This window comes from Schistocerca serialis, chromosome 1 (genome assembly GCF_023864345.2).
Source record: "Schistocerca serialis cubense isolate TAMUIC-IGC-003099 chromosome 1, iqSchSeri2.2, whole genome shotgun sequence".
NCBI lineage: Eukaryota > Metazoa > Arthropoda > Insecta > Orthoptera > Acrididae > Schistocerca > Schistocerca serialis.
The window spans coordinates 307,575,577-307,592,895 of NC_064638.1; the positions used below are offsets into that span (position 1 = coordinate 307,575,577).

Genomic DNA, 17,319 nt, shown 5'->3' on the forward strand with positions numbered 1-17,319 from the left:
CACGTAAAGTGCTCTCCGCCACACACCATTGGGTGGCTTGGGGAGTATAAATGTAAATGTAGATGTACTGTGATTTTTAAAAATTGTATTTGTTTTACTCTCCTCTCCTCCTCCCCCCCCCCCCCCCCCCCAAAAAAAAAGCCTGACCTACAGTCAAGAATGTGTGTTTTAGCACTTTTTCCACAGAAAAAACTTATTCTTGAATGACGCAACATGTTATGAAAAATCCAGGATGGAATGTAACAATATTACTAGAAGGAAAGTTGCCAGTCACCAGATAGAGATGCAGAGCCGCAGATGATGTGTGTGCACGTGCATGTGTTTTGTTGACAAAGGCCACTTGCCGAAAGCTTTAAGTGTTAAAATCTTTTTGTCGTGCCTATCTGAGACTCAACATTTCTCCTATATGGTGAGTGGCAACTTTCCTTCTCATAATATTGCAATAGGTGATGAAGATGCACTGGTAAACTGACTAAATAAAAAACAAAAATTGCTTTAACAAACTCGCATGCTAATAGTAAAATGTTAGAGCTGATGGAAGCCATATAATGTGAATGACTTAAATAGCTGAGAGCAAATTAGTGAAGTGGATTTTATGTAGCATCAACCTCTTTTTTTCCAAATTTTTTTTTTTTCCATGTGAAGTTTTTCTTACATTAATAGCATCTTATTTTTTCATTTGCCATTTTATGTTATATAAATAACTAAATTATTCCCATATTTCATTTTTAAGAAGTAAATAAGTTTATATCCACCCTATTTATTTATGCTGCAACAAATAGTATACTCAAAATAACAGATTACTATATACTATTGCAGTAAATACATCTATGTTTGAATTAGAAGGTCCTCAACCTGAACTTAATAAAGAGGTTTTGTTCAGCTGCATCATGAAATCATTGTGTGAAATTTCTTAGAGATGAGATAGACACACCAGCAAGTTATGGGAAATCTTGTATTTTCTTGAAACATCCGAAAGAACATAAACACCATAATCATAATACGTAATCATAATAATATAACAGATTATATTACAAAGAATGATTACAGTAGAAGCAGTGAAGCACACATTGGTACTCTCTAGAAGTTGGATACTTGACTACATAATTTTCAAGAACTAACTAGAGCATGTTAAATCTCTTGTGGGGTAAACTGTGACATTAAAGAGTCAATTACATAATTTCTTTTCTGCTAGCTTCTATTTCTTTGCGTAGGATCTTCACAGAGTTTTTCAAAATTAAAATGAAACTGATGAAATATAGTGCAATACAATCTTAGTTAAAACCAAGGAAGATAGGGTTACTTTTGGAAATTTTATTTACTGTGAATATGCAAGTATGCACAATTTGTCACATTAAATAATTTCTTGTACAACATTCTATTTTCTCAGTATATTTTTTTTTAGGAACCAATGTATTGCAACAGTGTGTAAAGTAGGTCAGTCTGAATTACTCTTAACCTTTATTAATTTCAAACTGGCCTTATAATGAAATAACCAGAAGTTTATTATTCATTAATGTCATGAGTTTTTGACAATTAATAAGATTAGGACCAGTTTAGAACTAAATTTTAAAGGTGTTGACACTTTAATGATAACTGAGGTATAGGTTCTGTCGGACTGCATTTCTATTCAATTCACATTATTATTTTCTTTCCTTCAAAGGTATATTTTTTTTGGGTGCTAGAGTTTACCCTTAGATATATAGGTTTAAAGAATTTTAAGTCAAAATGGTTTTGTTTGTAAGACAGAACTAAAACATTAATTCTACTTTTGCTTGCACTTTTTACAATCAGTAAAATTAGGAAAAATCCTATCAATTCAGTTTTTAACATTCTGTACCATTACAAATTACTATGGACTACAGCATTTTGTATTTTTACTTTCTTAAGGGTAAAAAACGATGATATCTCTAATATTTTTCTATAAATCTGATATACATTTTGTGGATTATCTGCATTTTCTTATGTTATTTATATTTGAATCATTGTGTGTATGTGAAGAAGGAGAGAGAAGTTGATGGGGGGGGGGGGGGGGGAAGAGGAAGAATTATTAATAATTTACAATGTTTTATCTTTCATACCAAACTCCATATCCTCAGAGTAACAAATTTCATCTAATTGTGTTTCTCAGATAATAAAGTAACATATCACTCAAAGCTTTTTGTACCAAGTGGAGAAAAACTTCTCCTTGAGGTGGATTATAAGACGTCAGATTCCCCAATAACCAATAAAACTTTCAATCAGCAGATGTATTGGAAACATCATATACAGGTGTGGCACTGAGATAGATGGAATCAAAGTCAATCCAGCAGCTTCAGGGCTGCTCAACCCAGGCAGGCCATGTCTGCAGTTCCTGGTAGAGGGCCAATCCAGGACTCTGTGTGGCCACTACCTGGCGTGCTGCCAACAGCTTGTAGTCCTCTGACAGCTCTCCCAACTGCACGCCACACTCCAGCAGCTTCTTCAGTGCCTCCAGTTGTGCCCGTGGTGGTAAAGTATCTGCAACACACCACAACACAAAGTCACAACAGTAGCCATACACTTCTTGATATACTGCTTTGGAAAGACCAAGAGAGACATAGCTGAGGATTCAGTCACATTGTCATGCACAGACCAAAGTCAAATGCAGAGTACATAACACCTGGCATTGATGCTTGTGAATGCACTCTGGGAGTTTAGTGCCAAGTGGTAAGATTAGTGGCAGTCCCCATCATTTGCTTAGGTGATTAGTGTGCTACTGCCCAGAAACACACACCCAACTTTAAGAAAATCTTGAGTGACAGCTCTCTGAAGGACAGGCAATAATCCATCTGAAACTATGAGACACAGATGTGTACTGTCTTTTTCTACATGTGTAAGATATTCAAGAAGATTCTTCTTAGAAATCAGTCACTGAAAGTGCCACCATTTCTGCTAGAAAGGGCAGATTGTGGTTTTGGAACAAAACACACACCTCAGTTATTCAATCTTACCAAAAATAGAGGATATTCTTGGGGTATGGAAGATTACTACTGTGGAGTTCAGTGATGTATACCAAAGTATGCCAAATAATGTTGACCAAGCTTTACAACTATGCTTATGAATGTATGGGTATCATTTTAAGTGCTGTAGATTGATACAAATGAAAAGCCAAGATTGTCTCACACCTGAAGGTTCATTTAAGATAATGACTGACTGAGCAATTCAGTATGATAACTTACACATCAGACAAGTTAGAAGTATTTTGAATATTTTTGAACCTGCTTAGTGTTATTAAAAAAACTACAAAGAAATTGATGCAATTTTTTTTCCAAAATGCTTCCTCAATTTGAGGTACAATTTAATCCAATGTTAGGCTACACATTTGAAGGAGACTTTATTTTTACCAGATATGCATGAAATGACAGCTGAGGTACTAGACCTATTTAATTCCACCTACTATGTATATTACAAGACTAAAAAATATCAAATCTTACATTTTAATTTTTATAATTTTTCCCTAATAAAATGTTATTTTTCTATAATTTAGTTGATTCTGCAATAATGCTTTGGTATACTACATAAGCATGGACTATAACAAGTTACAGAAAAAAATTAAGAGCAATGCTTTGGAAACTTTACAAAGTATTTGTACCTGAATTGTGAAAAATACAACTTGCAGGAAATTGTGAATGAAGAGTGCAATTAAACTGTGGCTCAGAACATTCCTGACACACAGCTTTCATCCGCAGAATTTCTTCGTCTTCCAGCTTCCTCTTGGCGTTCCTTTTAGCACTTCTTGCTTCTTTGGTAACTTTGAGAGCAAATCTTTCAGCTTCATGCACCTGTTGTCAGTCAAATGCAAGCAACTTACCTTCCATATTAGAGCCACAATTTATGCCTAAATTTCTCAAGACTTCCAACCTTCTTATCACTCCATCACTTATACACATCACTGCATCTATTACACCAACATTTAATGTATTTAGTCCTACAAAAACATTCTTGGGTAATCTTTCCCATATGCAATGGTTGAAACTTTCATTGGTATTCTGAGTGCCCCCATGAAGACATTTACAAAGCAAAACAGGGTCACTCAGGTCTCTAAAAATTGGTTTTATTTAATTCATAACAGGCTCAGGAAGAGGATGCTTATGATGGCATATTTCACCACGTTCTGTTGCTTTTTGGTAACCACACCAATAATCTGCTCCTTTAGGGCAAAGTCTGAACAGGGTGGTCTTTTGTGGACAATTTAAAGTTGGTGGCCCACACAGCTTTTCTCATTGCTGTATCATTCAGAGGTGCAGTTCATCTAATGACCAGTTCATAGTAACTCCTGAAGAAGATCTATTTCAGTTTATGTCAATCTGCCTCAGCCAGACAGAGATTTTCCATCAGATAGCAACTTTCCTTTCATTTCTCTTTGTAGCTTCCTCAGTCTAGCACCCATCCTCTTTTGCTCATGTTCACATTATTCCAGTTTTGTTACTAATGTATCAACATAAACATTGAACTCAATTTTATTGAAAGCTTTAAGATTCCCATCGCTTAGGTACTTTGTATATCTAACATTCTAAGTGGCGATGACCCCTGAAATATTTCTAGAACTCCATCACACTCCATACTTCCACTGTAACCATCTTAATTCTTAGAACACAGATGTTCAATATGTCCTTCAGTGCTACCATGGCAGGTGTGGCAGTACTTAGATAATCACTCAACATCAACAACTTTTCCATTCTCCAGAGAAGTAGCACTTACAACACCATTCCTGGAACGATGTCCTCGACATTGTTATGTACCATCAAGTGCAACAGCAATGTCGCTGGTTCCACTAATATTTACAGTTTCTTCTACTGCACATTTCATTTGATAGATGCTTTAGACAACTGTCAAGGCACATAGAAGTATTTTTGTGTACTTGCTGAACCTACTGGGAGGAGGATCCATCAAACCACAAAACATTAGTAGCCTTTTTTCCTTTTCCTATTGCATATACTAACTTCAAATTCACATCATGTGAATTGTGCAGAATGTTCCAAGTCATTTTCGAGGTAGATTTATTGCAAGATCTAAACAGAACAACTAATTTTGAAGCTAAACCCTTCCTGCTACTTTGTTGTTCAGTTATTTGGAGACAGCCTACACCATTACATTGTTTACATTTTTCCACTTTATCAAAGAAGATAAGATGCCCACATCAACAAACAACAAATCCGTGGACAAACAGAGTCATTGTCACACAAAAGTTTGAATCACCAGGAGGTGTGCCATGTGGGAGTGTCTTCCCTGAAGAACTGATACATTGGTTACTTACAACAGTGTGGCTTGCTTTGTTTGTGAACTGGTTACCAAAGAATTTCCTTTTATTGAATATATTGATGGTGGTATAGTTCGTATTTATTGCACACTACAGGATATGTACTTGGGCAATAAACATTCAGTAAAATATCAAAAACCTGCTTCAGAGAAACAAAAGTAAATACTAGCAAAGATAATCATTTACAGAGACTAGACACCTACATTGTTACCAACATACACAATGTATCACACACATATATTTGCTGAAAACTAAGTTCACAGTTCTTTTCGAAATAATACTGCTTTCTGTATCAGAAATAATGGGGCATGGCAGCATACATGACTAACTTCAAAATTTGGTACATGTAAGTCATTTTTCATATGAAACCCTATAACGTATATATCAATATAATCAGGGAAGACTATAGAATTTAATGAAGTCATAAGAAATTTCGATTTTTCCACCATTTATAAGCACCCTGTATCTTTAACTACTGAGAAGACAGATTTAGTGCACTACTTAATCTGGGGAGTGATTCTTTTGGACTTAACATATTTTGAACAGCAACAAACTAAGGGTATCAGGAGAAATATCTCAAAAATTCACTGACAACTGAAACTTTGCCAACATCTCTGAAGCAGAACATACTACCTACATGTATTTCAATTAAGGGACTAGACAGTAGGTAAATGGAGCCCTTAGTGAATCCTGAAGCATTGTTACCAGAGTTTTAAAAATCCCACAGAACAACTTACAAAATTTACTTCTGTATTTCAGGGCCCGTTTTGTCCAGCTAATGAGATAAGAAGTGTAAGTTAGCACTGGAACTACATATTTATTAATGGTATTTTTCCATTTACTTCACATTCCAAAATAGAGCAAGTTCTTTCAATGTATGTAATTTTGATATACTGGTTTATGGTTTTAGGCAACAGCTGTCTTCTTTGGAAGATTCTTAAATACTTTTATATTCATTCAAGGATCTTGTGTTTCCATCATTCATTTCAAGCCTAGTCAACTGATTTGAGTTCTTTCTCTTGTTCAACGTCCTGTGTCTGTCCAGGCCAAATGACATGCTTACATTTTTAGCAAAAAATCGTTGATGTACAATGCCGAGGTAACCAGAGGCCCAACGGAGGTCACAAGCCCATTGATAGCAATGAGTAAGAGTGTAACACTTAGCACAGGACCCTGTGGGATGCCATTCTCCTGAATCTGAGGAGCGCTGAGTGAAGTGGCAACTCCAGCCCAGCAGAGCAGTGACATAAAATCTCACAGATAAAAGTCGGAAGGGGACCACAAAAGCCCCAGTTGTAGAGGGTAGCTAAATTGTGATGGCGCCAAGCTATGTCATACACCTTATGTAGGTCAAAGAAGACCGCGACAAGGTGCCGACTGTGAGTAAAAACCTGTCGGAGCGCTGATTTTAGTCAGAATAAATGGTCAGTTGGAGATTGCCCTGCCGGAAGTGACATCGATACGGGGACAAAAGGCCCCAAGATTCGAGTACCCAACATAATCTGAAGCTGACCATCTTTCGAGCAGTTTGCAAAGTACATTCGTCACAGAACCACATTCAGCCTTAGTTACACCTTGCACCCACTGTGGACAAACGCCTCAGTGGGCTGTCTGTGCACTTGACACCTTGCATTGTCAGCAGATCGCACTACACGCCTCTAGTCACCTGCTGTCTGGTTTCTGCAATGTTCTGCTCAGTTACGACGTGGAGATTTGTGGCCTCTGTGGGTATTGCCCTAGAGCGAGATACCCGATTCCAAATGACCACTGCACAAAACTTCCTTCGCAATTTTTGGACGGAAATTTACAGTATCAACTCTTGAGTTATCAGACTCCTGAACGGCCATGAATTCCGAACCTATAACAACCTTTTCATCTCAGAGTAGCACTTGCAACCTACATCCTCAATTATATGCACTACTATTCGTAGGCAGTGTTGCATGGCTGTGAGCGATACACCATCTGTTAAAATACGCTGGACAGTCCACAGTGTTACAACAGATAGGCGAACTTAGTTTGAGGTGTGGTCACGGCCATACCCGAACATGATGGTTCCTTGCTGGAATTCTGTCAAGTTTCCAAGTCGACCCATCTTGTTATGCATATTCCAAACTACCGACCGGCTCTACAGCGCACCAAAGCAGCCAGAGCACTCTTAAGTGACTGACATTTTTTCCCCTGTGTTCTTGCATGCTAGATTAGTAGAGGACGAATCCTCGATTAGCCCTTTAAGGAACGAAAGTTCTTTTCAGCATAAAGAAATACATGTCAGTGTGCAATGCTTGGCAATAGCAGGAAATAAACTAGCGCAATTTATTAGTCATTTTACGTTTACCATGAGGTATGAGCCAGTAAATACTCAATCATCACACAAAAAATTAAGCATAGATGGATCGTTAAGGCTTTACTGATGGCGCAGTGCTCGAGTCGTGTGCTCAATCGCGCGCGCACTGGCTATGCATGAGCACAGGGCAGCAGCAACAAGTGAGGTGCTCGTGTCTCAAAAGGACATTTTACGTAAACATGGGTGAATGTAAGAGCGTGACAAGAATGTCAAAAAGGGGCAGTTGCTTTTGGCCGTGCCCATTGCCATACGGTGTGTGAAGCTGTTGGATCCGTTGGTGATTTGAGGCAGACTGTTCAGAGTGCCTACCAGCAATGGTGTAAACCACTTGGCCGCGAAACTAAATGGTTCAAATGGCTCTGAGCATTATGGGACTTAACATCTGAGGCCATCAGTCCCCTAGAACTTAGAACTACTTAAACCGAACTAACCTAAGGACATCACACACATCCATGCCCGATGCAGGATTCGAACCTGCGACCGTAGCGCAGACTGAAGCACCTACAACCGTTCGGCCACACCAAGCGGCCAGCAGGCAGCGAAACACGTCAGAATTATGGTCGGAAAGAGTTCCTCACTGGAGTCGAAGACGCGTTTCAAGGCTTTTGAATCAAAATCGCTTACAAATCTAATTGCTGCAGGCAGTGAATGAACTTCCGTATCATCCTGTTAGCGAGAGAACAGCTGTAATATTTCTGGCTTTGCAGCCATCATGTTGAGGTCCAAGAAGCTGCTTTTAGAGCATTTCAGAAGGCAGTAGTGACAAAATGACGTAATGTGGTATGAGGTACCGATAACAGATGGTTTGTTCGGCACGGGTATCGTGAGAAAGACCGCCTAAATCGTGGCCCTTCACCGCGATTGGCTATTCTGTTAATATTAGACAAACTAAACAGTGTATTTGCTTGCAGTTGAAACTAAAGCATCTCTCAATAAGCTTCCATTATTTTACAAGCATTAATAATCAGCAGAATAATACATAACTGGTAAATGAAAAGGCAGACGATGCACTTCGGTATCTTCGAATTGCGCCTAACTTGCATGGCGGGTGAAATGGTTCGGCTGTAAGATCATAGTTGGTTCGACAATGTCAGAGGAGAGACACGTTCTATGCCGCGATCGGTGTCAGTTAAGACTATTAGTAATCTATGGTTTGTAAATATCAGAGTTGGTTCGCAGTCTCATGTCGTATGCCGCGGTGTCAGTTAAGACTTAACTTACAATGTGTAGTTTGTACATGTGAGAGCTGTAATGAAGAAAATACGCAGTTCATTTATTTGTTGAAGAACAGAAATTATTTGTGACTCTAAAGTGAAATGTAATTGTACAGTCTCGTATTCTGTTGATTAAAACCGAGTGGCAACCCATATAAACAAACCAATTGGAGATTTAATTATTTCTAAAGTAACAGTTTCTCGCTAAGTTTCTTATACCCTCAACGTAACATATTCACGACCTACATGCTGTTTTCTGCACAGGGAACACGTACTATAGAAGACAGCAGGTTGGTGAACATTTATTAGAACTTATGCATTCCACTCAGGGCGGTGAAACAAATAGGCATTTCCTGTGTACTGCAATATTAGTACAAATGAGATCTTGTGACATTTCATCTGTGGTAACACAGGAGGAATGAAGAAGAGAAATATTTTTGAGGAAAGGGGTTTACCATACACACATCTCTCTCTCTCTCTCTCTCTCTCTCTCTCTCAACCTGCCGTCAGATGAGAACTGCCTACAATAAACGTTTGGAGTCTGTCACCTAGCAAGACGCCATTATTCACATACGCACATCAAGACAACAGAGAAGTTCATCGGGCTCAAGAATGTATGAATGGTTTTCTGAACATACACTAAGTGATCAAAAGTATACGGACACCCCAAAAAACATACGTTTTTCATATTAGGTGCATTGAGCTGCCAGGTACTCCGTGTCAGCGGCCTCAGTAGTCATTAGACATCGAGAGAGAGAGAGAGCAGAATGGGGCGCTCCGCGGAACTCACGGAACATGGTCAGGTGATTGGGTGTCACTTGTGTCACATGTCTGTATGTGAGATTTCCACACTCTTAAACATCCCAAGGTCCTCTGTATCCGATGTTGTAGTGAAGTGTAAACGTGAAGGGACACGTACAGCACAAAAGCGTAACGGCCGCACAGTTGTCGCCTTACGTCTCAAAAACAGGCTTGAGGGATTGCCCACTGTTCAAAGTGCATCTGAGCCAGCACAGGGTGCCTCTGCTGTTGGAACTGTGGCCGGAGATGCGCGGATAAGGCAGAGGAAGCGATTTCTTGTCATCGGGAGCTCCAAAGTTACTCCGGCGGTGGAGCCCCTCATGGACATTGCGGGTAGGCCGGAAAACGATAGTGACCATTATTTGCTTACAGAGACGGGGAGGGGAGGGAAGGAGGGAGGGATAAGTCGTCTAAGATGTGGAGGCAGCGACCGAGCGCACTGGGTAGACCCGGCTGCAAATCGTGGCTCATGCCGGCACGAATGACGCCCGCCGCCTGGATTCAGACGCCGTCCTCGGTTCCTATGAGCAGCTGGCTGATTGGCTGAATACAGCTAGCCTCGCGCAGGGTGGAAGCAGAGCTGTCGTTTTGCAGCGTCGTTCCCACAATCGATGGTGGTTCTCTGGTTTCCAGCAGAATGAAAGGCCTAACCAGAGGCCCAGACGATTCTGCGACTGTCCCGGATGCAGATTTTTTCGACGTCCTCTATCAGGTGGAGAAATGTGGGAAACCCACTTAACATGTCAGGTGGGCGCTACATAGGAAACAGCTACTAGAGTAGCAGAATACGTGAGGCGTGCACATGTGTGAGTTTTATTTATTTAATTTATTAGGATCGAGAAGTCCCAGGCTCGATAAGACGCATACTGAGTCCAGACAGGGTAGCAGTGGTCATAGCAGATCAGAGAAAGAAAATGTTTATATAGTATTAGTTAACTGCAGGAGCGTCTCAGGAAATGTCTCGCTTATACACGGTAAAATGGCCACATAGTACTAGTGACAGAAAACAGGCTGAAAGCAGATTTCAATAGCAGTTAAATTCTAACTTCTGACTGGAATGTCTATCACCGAGCGAGGCGGAGCAGTGGTTAAGCACACTGGACTTGCATCCGGGAGGACAATAGTTGAAAACCGCGTCCGGCCATCCTGATTTAGGTTTTCCGTGATTTCCCTAAATCGCTTCAGGCAAATGCCGGGATGGTTCCTTCGAAAGGGCACGGCTGATTTCCTTCTCCATCCTTCCCTAATCTGAGCTTGTGCTTAATCTCTAATGACTTCGCTGTCGACGGGGCGTCAAACACTAATCTCCTCCTCTTCCTCCGGGATGTAAATCGCAAAGAAAGGCTGAACGCTGGTAGTGGAGGTGTGTATATAAGAAATACGATGAAATCTAGTGAGATTAGTACATATTCAGAATGTGGAAATAAATCTGGTGAAAAGTGCTTACGCTTTTACAGATCCCTCGTCTCAGCAGCAGTTGTAGTGGCGGAACATATGAGAGGAAAATTTGATAACATTTCGCGTAAATTTCCTAGTCAAGTTGTAATTTTAGGTGGAGATTGTACCAGCCACAGATAGGGAGACTCGTGTATTTAGGATGGGTGGTAGGGATAAAGAATAGAGTGGAATTGTTCTAAGTGTGTGATCCGATAATTACTTTGAGTATTTAATCAGAGAACCGACTCGTGAAAATAACATTCTTTGATCGGCTTGTGACAAACATAACCCAACTTGTCGACTCGGCATAAAATATGGAATTAGTGATCATAAGGCCGTCACAATGCAACTGAAAACGGCTGTAAATAGGAATACAAAGAAATGCAGAAAAACATTTCTGTTTAGCAACAGTGACAAGAAAGAGGTCCAGAATACCTGACAGGTCAACATGGAAATTTGATTTCCAGCGCTGACAATGTTGAGCCTCAATGGTCAAAGTTGAAGATCATCATAGAGTACACTTAGACAAGTATGTGGCGAACAAAATTGTGCGGGACTGGAAAGACCACTGTGATTCGACAACAGTGTTAAGAAAATGCTACGAAAATAAAGACAGCTTCACTGCAAATTTAAACGTAGCCGATCCTCACAGACAAAAAAATCTAAACGAAGCCAAAATTAGCCGAAGCAGCGCTGTGCGTGAAACGTTGAACGAATTCTAAAACAAAATTCTATCTACCGACTTGACAGAAAATTCTAAAAATTTAGGTCTCACGTTAAATCAGTAAACGGATCGAAGCGTTGAAATAGAGGGTGACGCAGAAAAGGCTGAAATGGTAAACGTCTTTTCGGAAAACTGTTTCACAGAGGAATATCGCCTTGTAGTTTCTCCTTTAAACAGTTGCACGAATGAAAACAGTATATCGAAGTAAGTGACTAAGAGATAAAATCGCTCAACAGGGGAAAGGCTATTGGACATGTCGGGGTACCAATTCGATTCCACACAATATGTGAAACAACTTCGCCGCCTCCTAGCAGCAGTGCAGTCTGTCTCTCGCCCGCGCATTGGCTGAGTGGTCAGCGCGTCTGACGGCCATGCAGCGGATCCGGGTTCGACTCCCGACCAGGTCGGAGATTTCCTCCGCGGTCTATTGTAGAATTTTGGAACACGTTTTATGCTAGCATATTGTGGTATTTCTGGAGACTAAAAATCTCCTCTGTAGGAACCAGTATCAGTTCTGAAAACAACGATCGTGTGAAACCCGGCCCGCTCTGTTCGTCCACGAGTCCCGGAAGGCAGTAGATGCCGCACTCACGTACATGCCGTGTTTCTTGACTTCCGGAAAACGTTCGCTGCAGGTCTGCACTTCCGCCTGAACAACAAAATACGAGCCACGGAATTTTCAGACGAACTGTGTGACCAGATCGAAGAGAGTGTTACCAACACAACACAGCATATCATTTTGAACGAAGAGAAGTCTTCAGAAGTAAAAGTAACTTCGGGCATGTCCAAAGAGACTTTTCACAATGTGTATAAACAATCTAGTAAATAACATCGGAGTACCACGAGATTTTCGCAGATACTGTTGTACACAGAGAAGTCGCCGTTCTGCAAAATTGTACCGAAATGCAAAAGGATCTGCACCAGATAGACGCTTGGTGATGGGAGTGGCAATTGACCCTAAACAGAGACAAATTTAACGTAATACGAATATATGGCCAGACTAACCCTTTACTGCACGAGTACACGATTGGAGAACAATCACTGGAAGCAGTACTTCCACAAAATATCTAGGTGTTTGCTCACAGAGCGATTTAAATTGTAACGATCACAAAAGTAACCGCGGGTTGTTCAGATATCAGACAGATTCACTGGAAGAATCCTCATGAAATCTTGTCCACCAACAAAAGGGCGCTTTATGAACACTCGTTCAACGAATACTTTAATATTGTTCGACAGTCTGGGATCCGTTCCAGACAGAATTAATAGAGAAATCTAAAGAAGAGCAGCACAGGTTAAATTAGCGCAAAAGCGTCATGGAGAACCCGCAGCCAACTCGTGGCCGATGCTGCAAGAGAGGGGTTCTTAATCACGGTGTGGTCTCCTGGTAATGTAGGAATGTACATTCCCAGATGAATCAACCAACATATTGCTTTCTCCTACTTGTATCTCGCGAAAACACCACCAAGATAAAATTAGAAAGAATCGAGCTCACACGGAGACTTGACAGCATACTTTCTTCCCGTAAACCATAGGTGACAAACACGAAGTGAAACTGGTACACAAAGTACTCTTCCTCAGAGAGATGACTTGCGGAGTGTAGATGTAATGGTCTTTATGCTCAAGTATGTCGTTGCTCTAGTGAAACAGGTAGTTTCATCCTTTAAGACAACTATGTTTAGTCTTCCACGACTCGTCTCACCTACAAAAACAAATATGTGAGCACGTGGAAGATAGTCGCATCTCCACCCGTCCCTCACAGTCAATCGCTCACGCGGTTGGCGCTATCGTCTATGAGAGGAAATGGGTTTTGCTGTTTCTGGCTACCGGCTGCTGCACTTAAGGGGAGCCAGAGGTGGTCAAATCCAAAAAATTACGATTTTTTTTGCTACCGAAAATTAATTGGAACATTCCTCTTTAATGTAAACTTTGAATTATTGTTCTACTCGCCCTAGAAGTGGAGTTATTACCATTTTCCCCCACGCCTGCAGAGGAAATGGGCGGCCGCTGAATGCATCTAACACCCTCTCGTTACTTCCTGGCGAACTGCTTTTGATTTTCTCGGCCTGTTGCGCATACAGCGCCTTATGTTACGCATGCAGCGAGTGTGCAAGGGTTGGCTACATTGTTTTCTGTGACAAATATTACCCGTATTTCCTTACAGCGTACTCCTATTTTCCTCAGAATTTCGAATATCTTGCTCCATTTAATATTGTTGTACACTTTTGTTCTGGTTACGATGTCACGTTTTAGTAACCGTGTATATAAGAAGAAGAAGAACGTAGGGAAAAGAAAATTAACACTAATACCAAGTTGCGATACTACAATGAATAAGAGCGCGGAACATCGTCTCTTTGCTGTTTACCGTTTCGAATTAGTTCAGTGTTGCGCCTGTTGTTGGTAGTATTACACTTCTTGTGTAAAGCGGGTAATATGCAGTATGTACAAGAATCAGGAGGGAACAATAAAACCAATTTTTCATGACTTAGCACAGCCAGAATTGTTACACAAATGTCTACACGGAAAGACGTAGAATCCTAATGAGAGCGTAAACAATTTGATTCGGAAAGTGATTCCTGAAAGGGTGTTTGTAAGCATAAAAACACTGCACTTTGGCATTTATGATGCAATAGCAACCTACAACCAAGGGAACAGTGTGAAGTTCTGAAGGCATTAGGATTTACAGCTGGGGTGAACACTGTATGACCACTAGGAAATATTGACAGAGAAAGGATAAGAGGAGCAGAAAGAAGAGAAAGGAATATGAAGTATGATGGAACAACAGGCCAGAAAAGAAGACAGAAGAGGAAGCTTTTGGAGGATGAAGAAGAAGACCCTGATAATCCATCCTATAGTGCAGGAATGTATTGAGAAACTTTGATAGCCATTTCCCGTAAATTAGAATTTTTCGAATATAAGGAACATTTTCTCAAAATCCACTCAAGCTAGAGAGATGAAATTTTTATACAGCACTCCTAGTGGTCAAACTTACATTGTAACACAGCCATTTGGCAATATGTTCAGTAGTTTCATTTCAGTTTAATTATAAAGAAATTATTTGTAAAAAAATTTGGGTCATTAATAAAAAAAATAATTGGAAGGAAACTAGAAAAGATACTCCAAAATCCCTCTGTCATAACTGCAATACTAAACCACTCTATATGTAAAAAAAAATTCAAATTTTTCTATTTGGTAGTTTATTCATAAATGTTCCTCAAACTTAGTGATTTTAACATGGGCAGCATAGGCACCTCCGGCTCCCCTTAACCACTTGCCATGCACTTCCCGGATAAAGAGCGCCCGTCGGAAACCGCGGCGGTGGAGTACAGTCGACGGCGTTTACCGGCGTCTACCAAGAACTTCCGCGCTTGCAATAGCGCCCACTGCCGCACTGCCGGACTCTCGTCTGATATCACAACGGTGTCCGTGACGTAGCCGTCGGAGTGCACGTGGCAGCAGGGGAGATTGCTGCGTCACCCACTGCCGTCCATACCCAGTACAAGCTATGACGGCAACTCTACGCTTGCACTTTCCCGCAGTCTGTAGTGTCTGGGACTTGCTGTTTGTACATCTGTCTCCACCTACAACTACATTGATTTACGGGTAAGGAAGTGAAGCGCTCATCAGGGCGAAGACTCGTTTGAACTTCACTGTGTTGTGAAATCAAAACGACGTGCAGAAGCGTCTTCAGGATACTTACAGTATTAACTACTGCTTCCAAATATATTTATTCCTTAATTGCATTTGTCATAAATAATAATCTCTTTTACAAACCAGCAGTTCAAATTGGAAATTTGTAGCAAGTTCTTGTGGGACCAAACTACTTAGGTCATCGGTCCCTAAGCCTACAAACTACTTAAACTTACGCTATGGATCCCCCCCCCCCCTCCCGCACACACCGAGGGAGGACTCTAACCTCCGACGGGGGGAGCCGCAAGGACCGTGACAAGGCGCCCCAGACCGCGCGGCTAACCCGCGCAGCCTAACAGTTCAGTTCATGGAATTAATACTAGAAATAAATTCACAAAAGTGTCCAGCCATCAAAAGTTTGAGAGGCATCTAAGGGATTTATTTATTGATGGCCAACTACTAATCCTTTGATGAATTTCTTAGTAGAATCGACTGATTTTACTGCCGACTCGCCCCACCTTCGCACGGGTAGATCCAGGAATCTACGGCCGTTAGACTTGGCTGATGTAACCGTAATAAATTACGTATATAGACGAACCTTCCTAGCGGTTCAGTCTGTCTATTACCAAAAACAGTATCAAAACCCCTGCAGCAGTTCGTGGTATTGCCCATTGCATACAGATAAAAATGCGCCTGCAGGTTATAATTTACAAGCTGGTTGTCGTCGTCGTCGTCAGTCCAAAGATACAGCTCTCCATGGTACTCTACCCAGTGCAAGCCTCCATCTCCGATTAACTACTGCAACCACCATGCATCTAAATCTGCTTACTGTATTCATCTATTTGTCTCCCTCTACGATTTTTATCACACACACACACACACACACACACACACACACACAGTGTCTCTCTCTCTCTCTCTCTCTCTCTCTCTTCTCTCCAGTACTAAACTGGAGATCCCTCGATGTCTCAGAATGTGTCCTATGAACCGATACCTTCTTTTAGTCAAGTTGTGTTTGTGCTACAAATTTCTTTTCTCCTCATTTCTATTCACTACCTGCTCATTAGCTACGTGATCTGCTCGTTTAATGTTCTTCGTTCTCTGTAGCACCACGTTTCAGAAGCTTCTATTCTCTTCATGTCTTAACTCTTTATCATCCACGTTTCGCTCCCATACAGGGCTCACTACATACAAATATGTTCAGAAACGCTCTTCTTGCCATTGCCGGTCTAAGTTTTATATAAGCGCTACTTCGGCCATCGACGGTTACTTTCCTGTCCAAATAAAATTCATCTACTGCTTTAAGTATCTCGTTTCCGAATCTACTTTCCTCAACATCTTCTGATTTGATTCGACTTCCTTTCAAAACCCTGTCAATCCGTTCAACGGTCGGTTCAAGTCCTGTGCTGTCTCTGACAGAATTACTACGTAATCAGTCTGGACTTTAATTCCTACTCCAAATTTTTCTTTGGTTTCCTTTAATGCTCGCTCAGTGTACAGATTGTGTAACATCGAGATAGCACGCAATCCTGCCTCAGCCGCGCGGGATTAGCCGAGCGGTCTTAGGCGCTGCAGTCGGACTGTGCGGCTGGTCTCGGCGGATGTTCGAGTCCTCCCTTTGGCGTGTGTGTGTGTGTGTGTGTGTGTGTGTGTGTGTGTGTCCTTGGGATAATTTAGGTTAAGTAATGTGTAAGCTTAGGGACTGATGACCTTAGCCGTTAAGTCCCATAAGATTTCACACACATTTGAACATTTTTTTTTTTTAATCCTGCCTCACTCCCTTCTCAACCACTGCTCCCCTTTCACGCCCCTCCAGTCATAACTGCGTCTGGTTTCTGTACAAGTTATAAATAGACTTTTGCTCCCTTATTTTATCCCTGTTACCTTCTGA

The 17,319-nt window shown here is 41.0% G+C and overlaps 1 protein-coding gene across 1 annotated transcript in view; it reads right to left on the minus strand.

Moving 5' to 3' along the window:
• Positions 1-937: 937 nt before the first annotated feature.
• The window catches only part of LOC126469209 (peptidoglycan-recognition protein SA-like), a 69,861-nt gene continuing 53,479 nt past the window's right edge, over positions 938-17,319 (minus strand). The window contains exon 4 of the mRNA XM_050096614.1: positions 938-2,499. Within this exon, the coding sequence (XP_049952571.1) occupies positions 2,315-2,499 (185 nt within the window). The 3' untranslated portion in view covers positions 938-2,314. The remainder of the gene's footprint in view (positions 2,500-17,319) is intronic.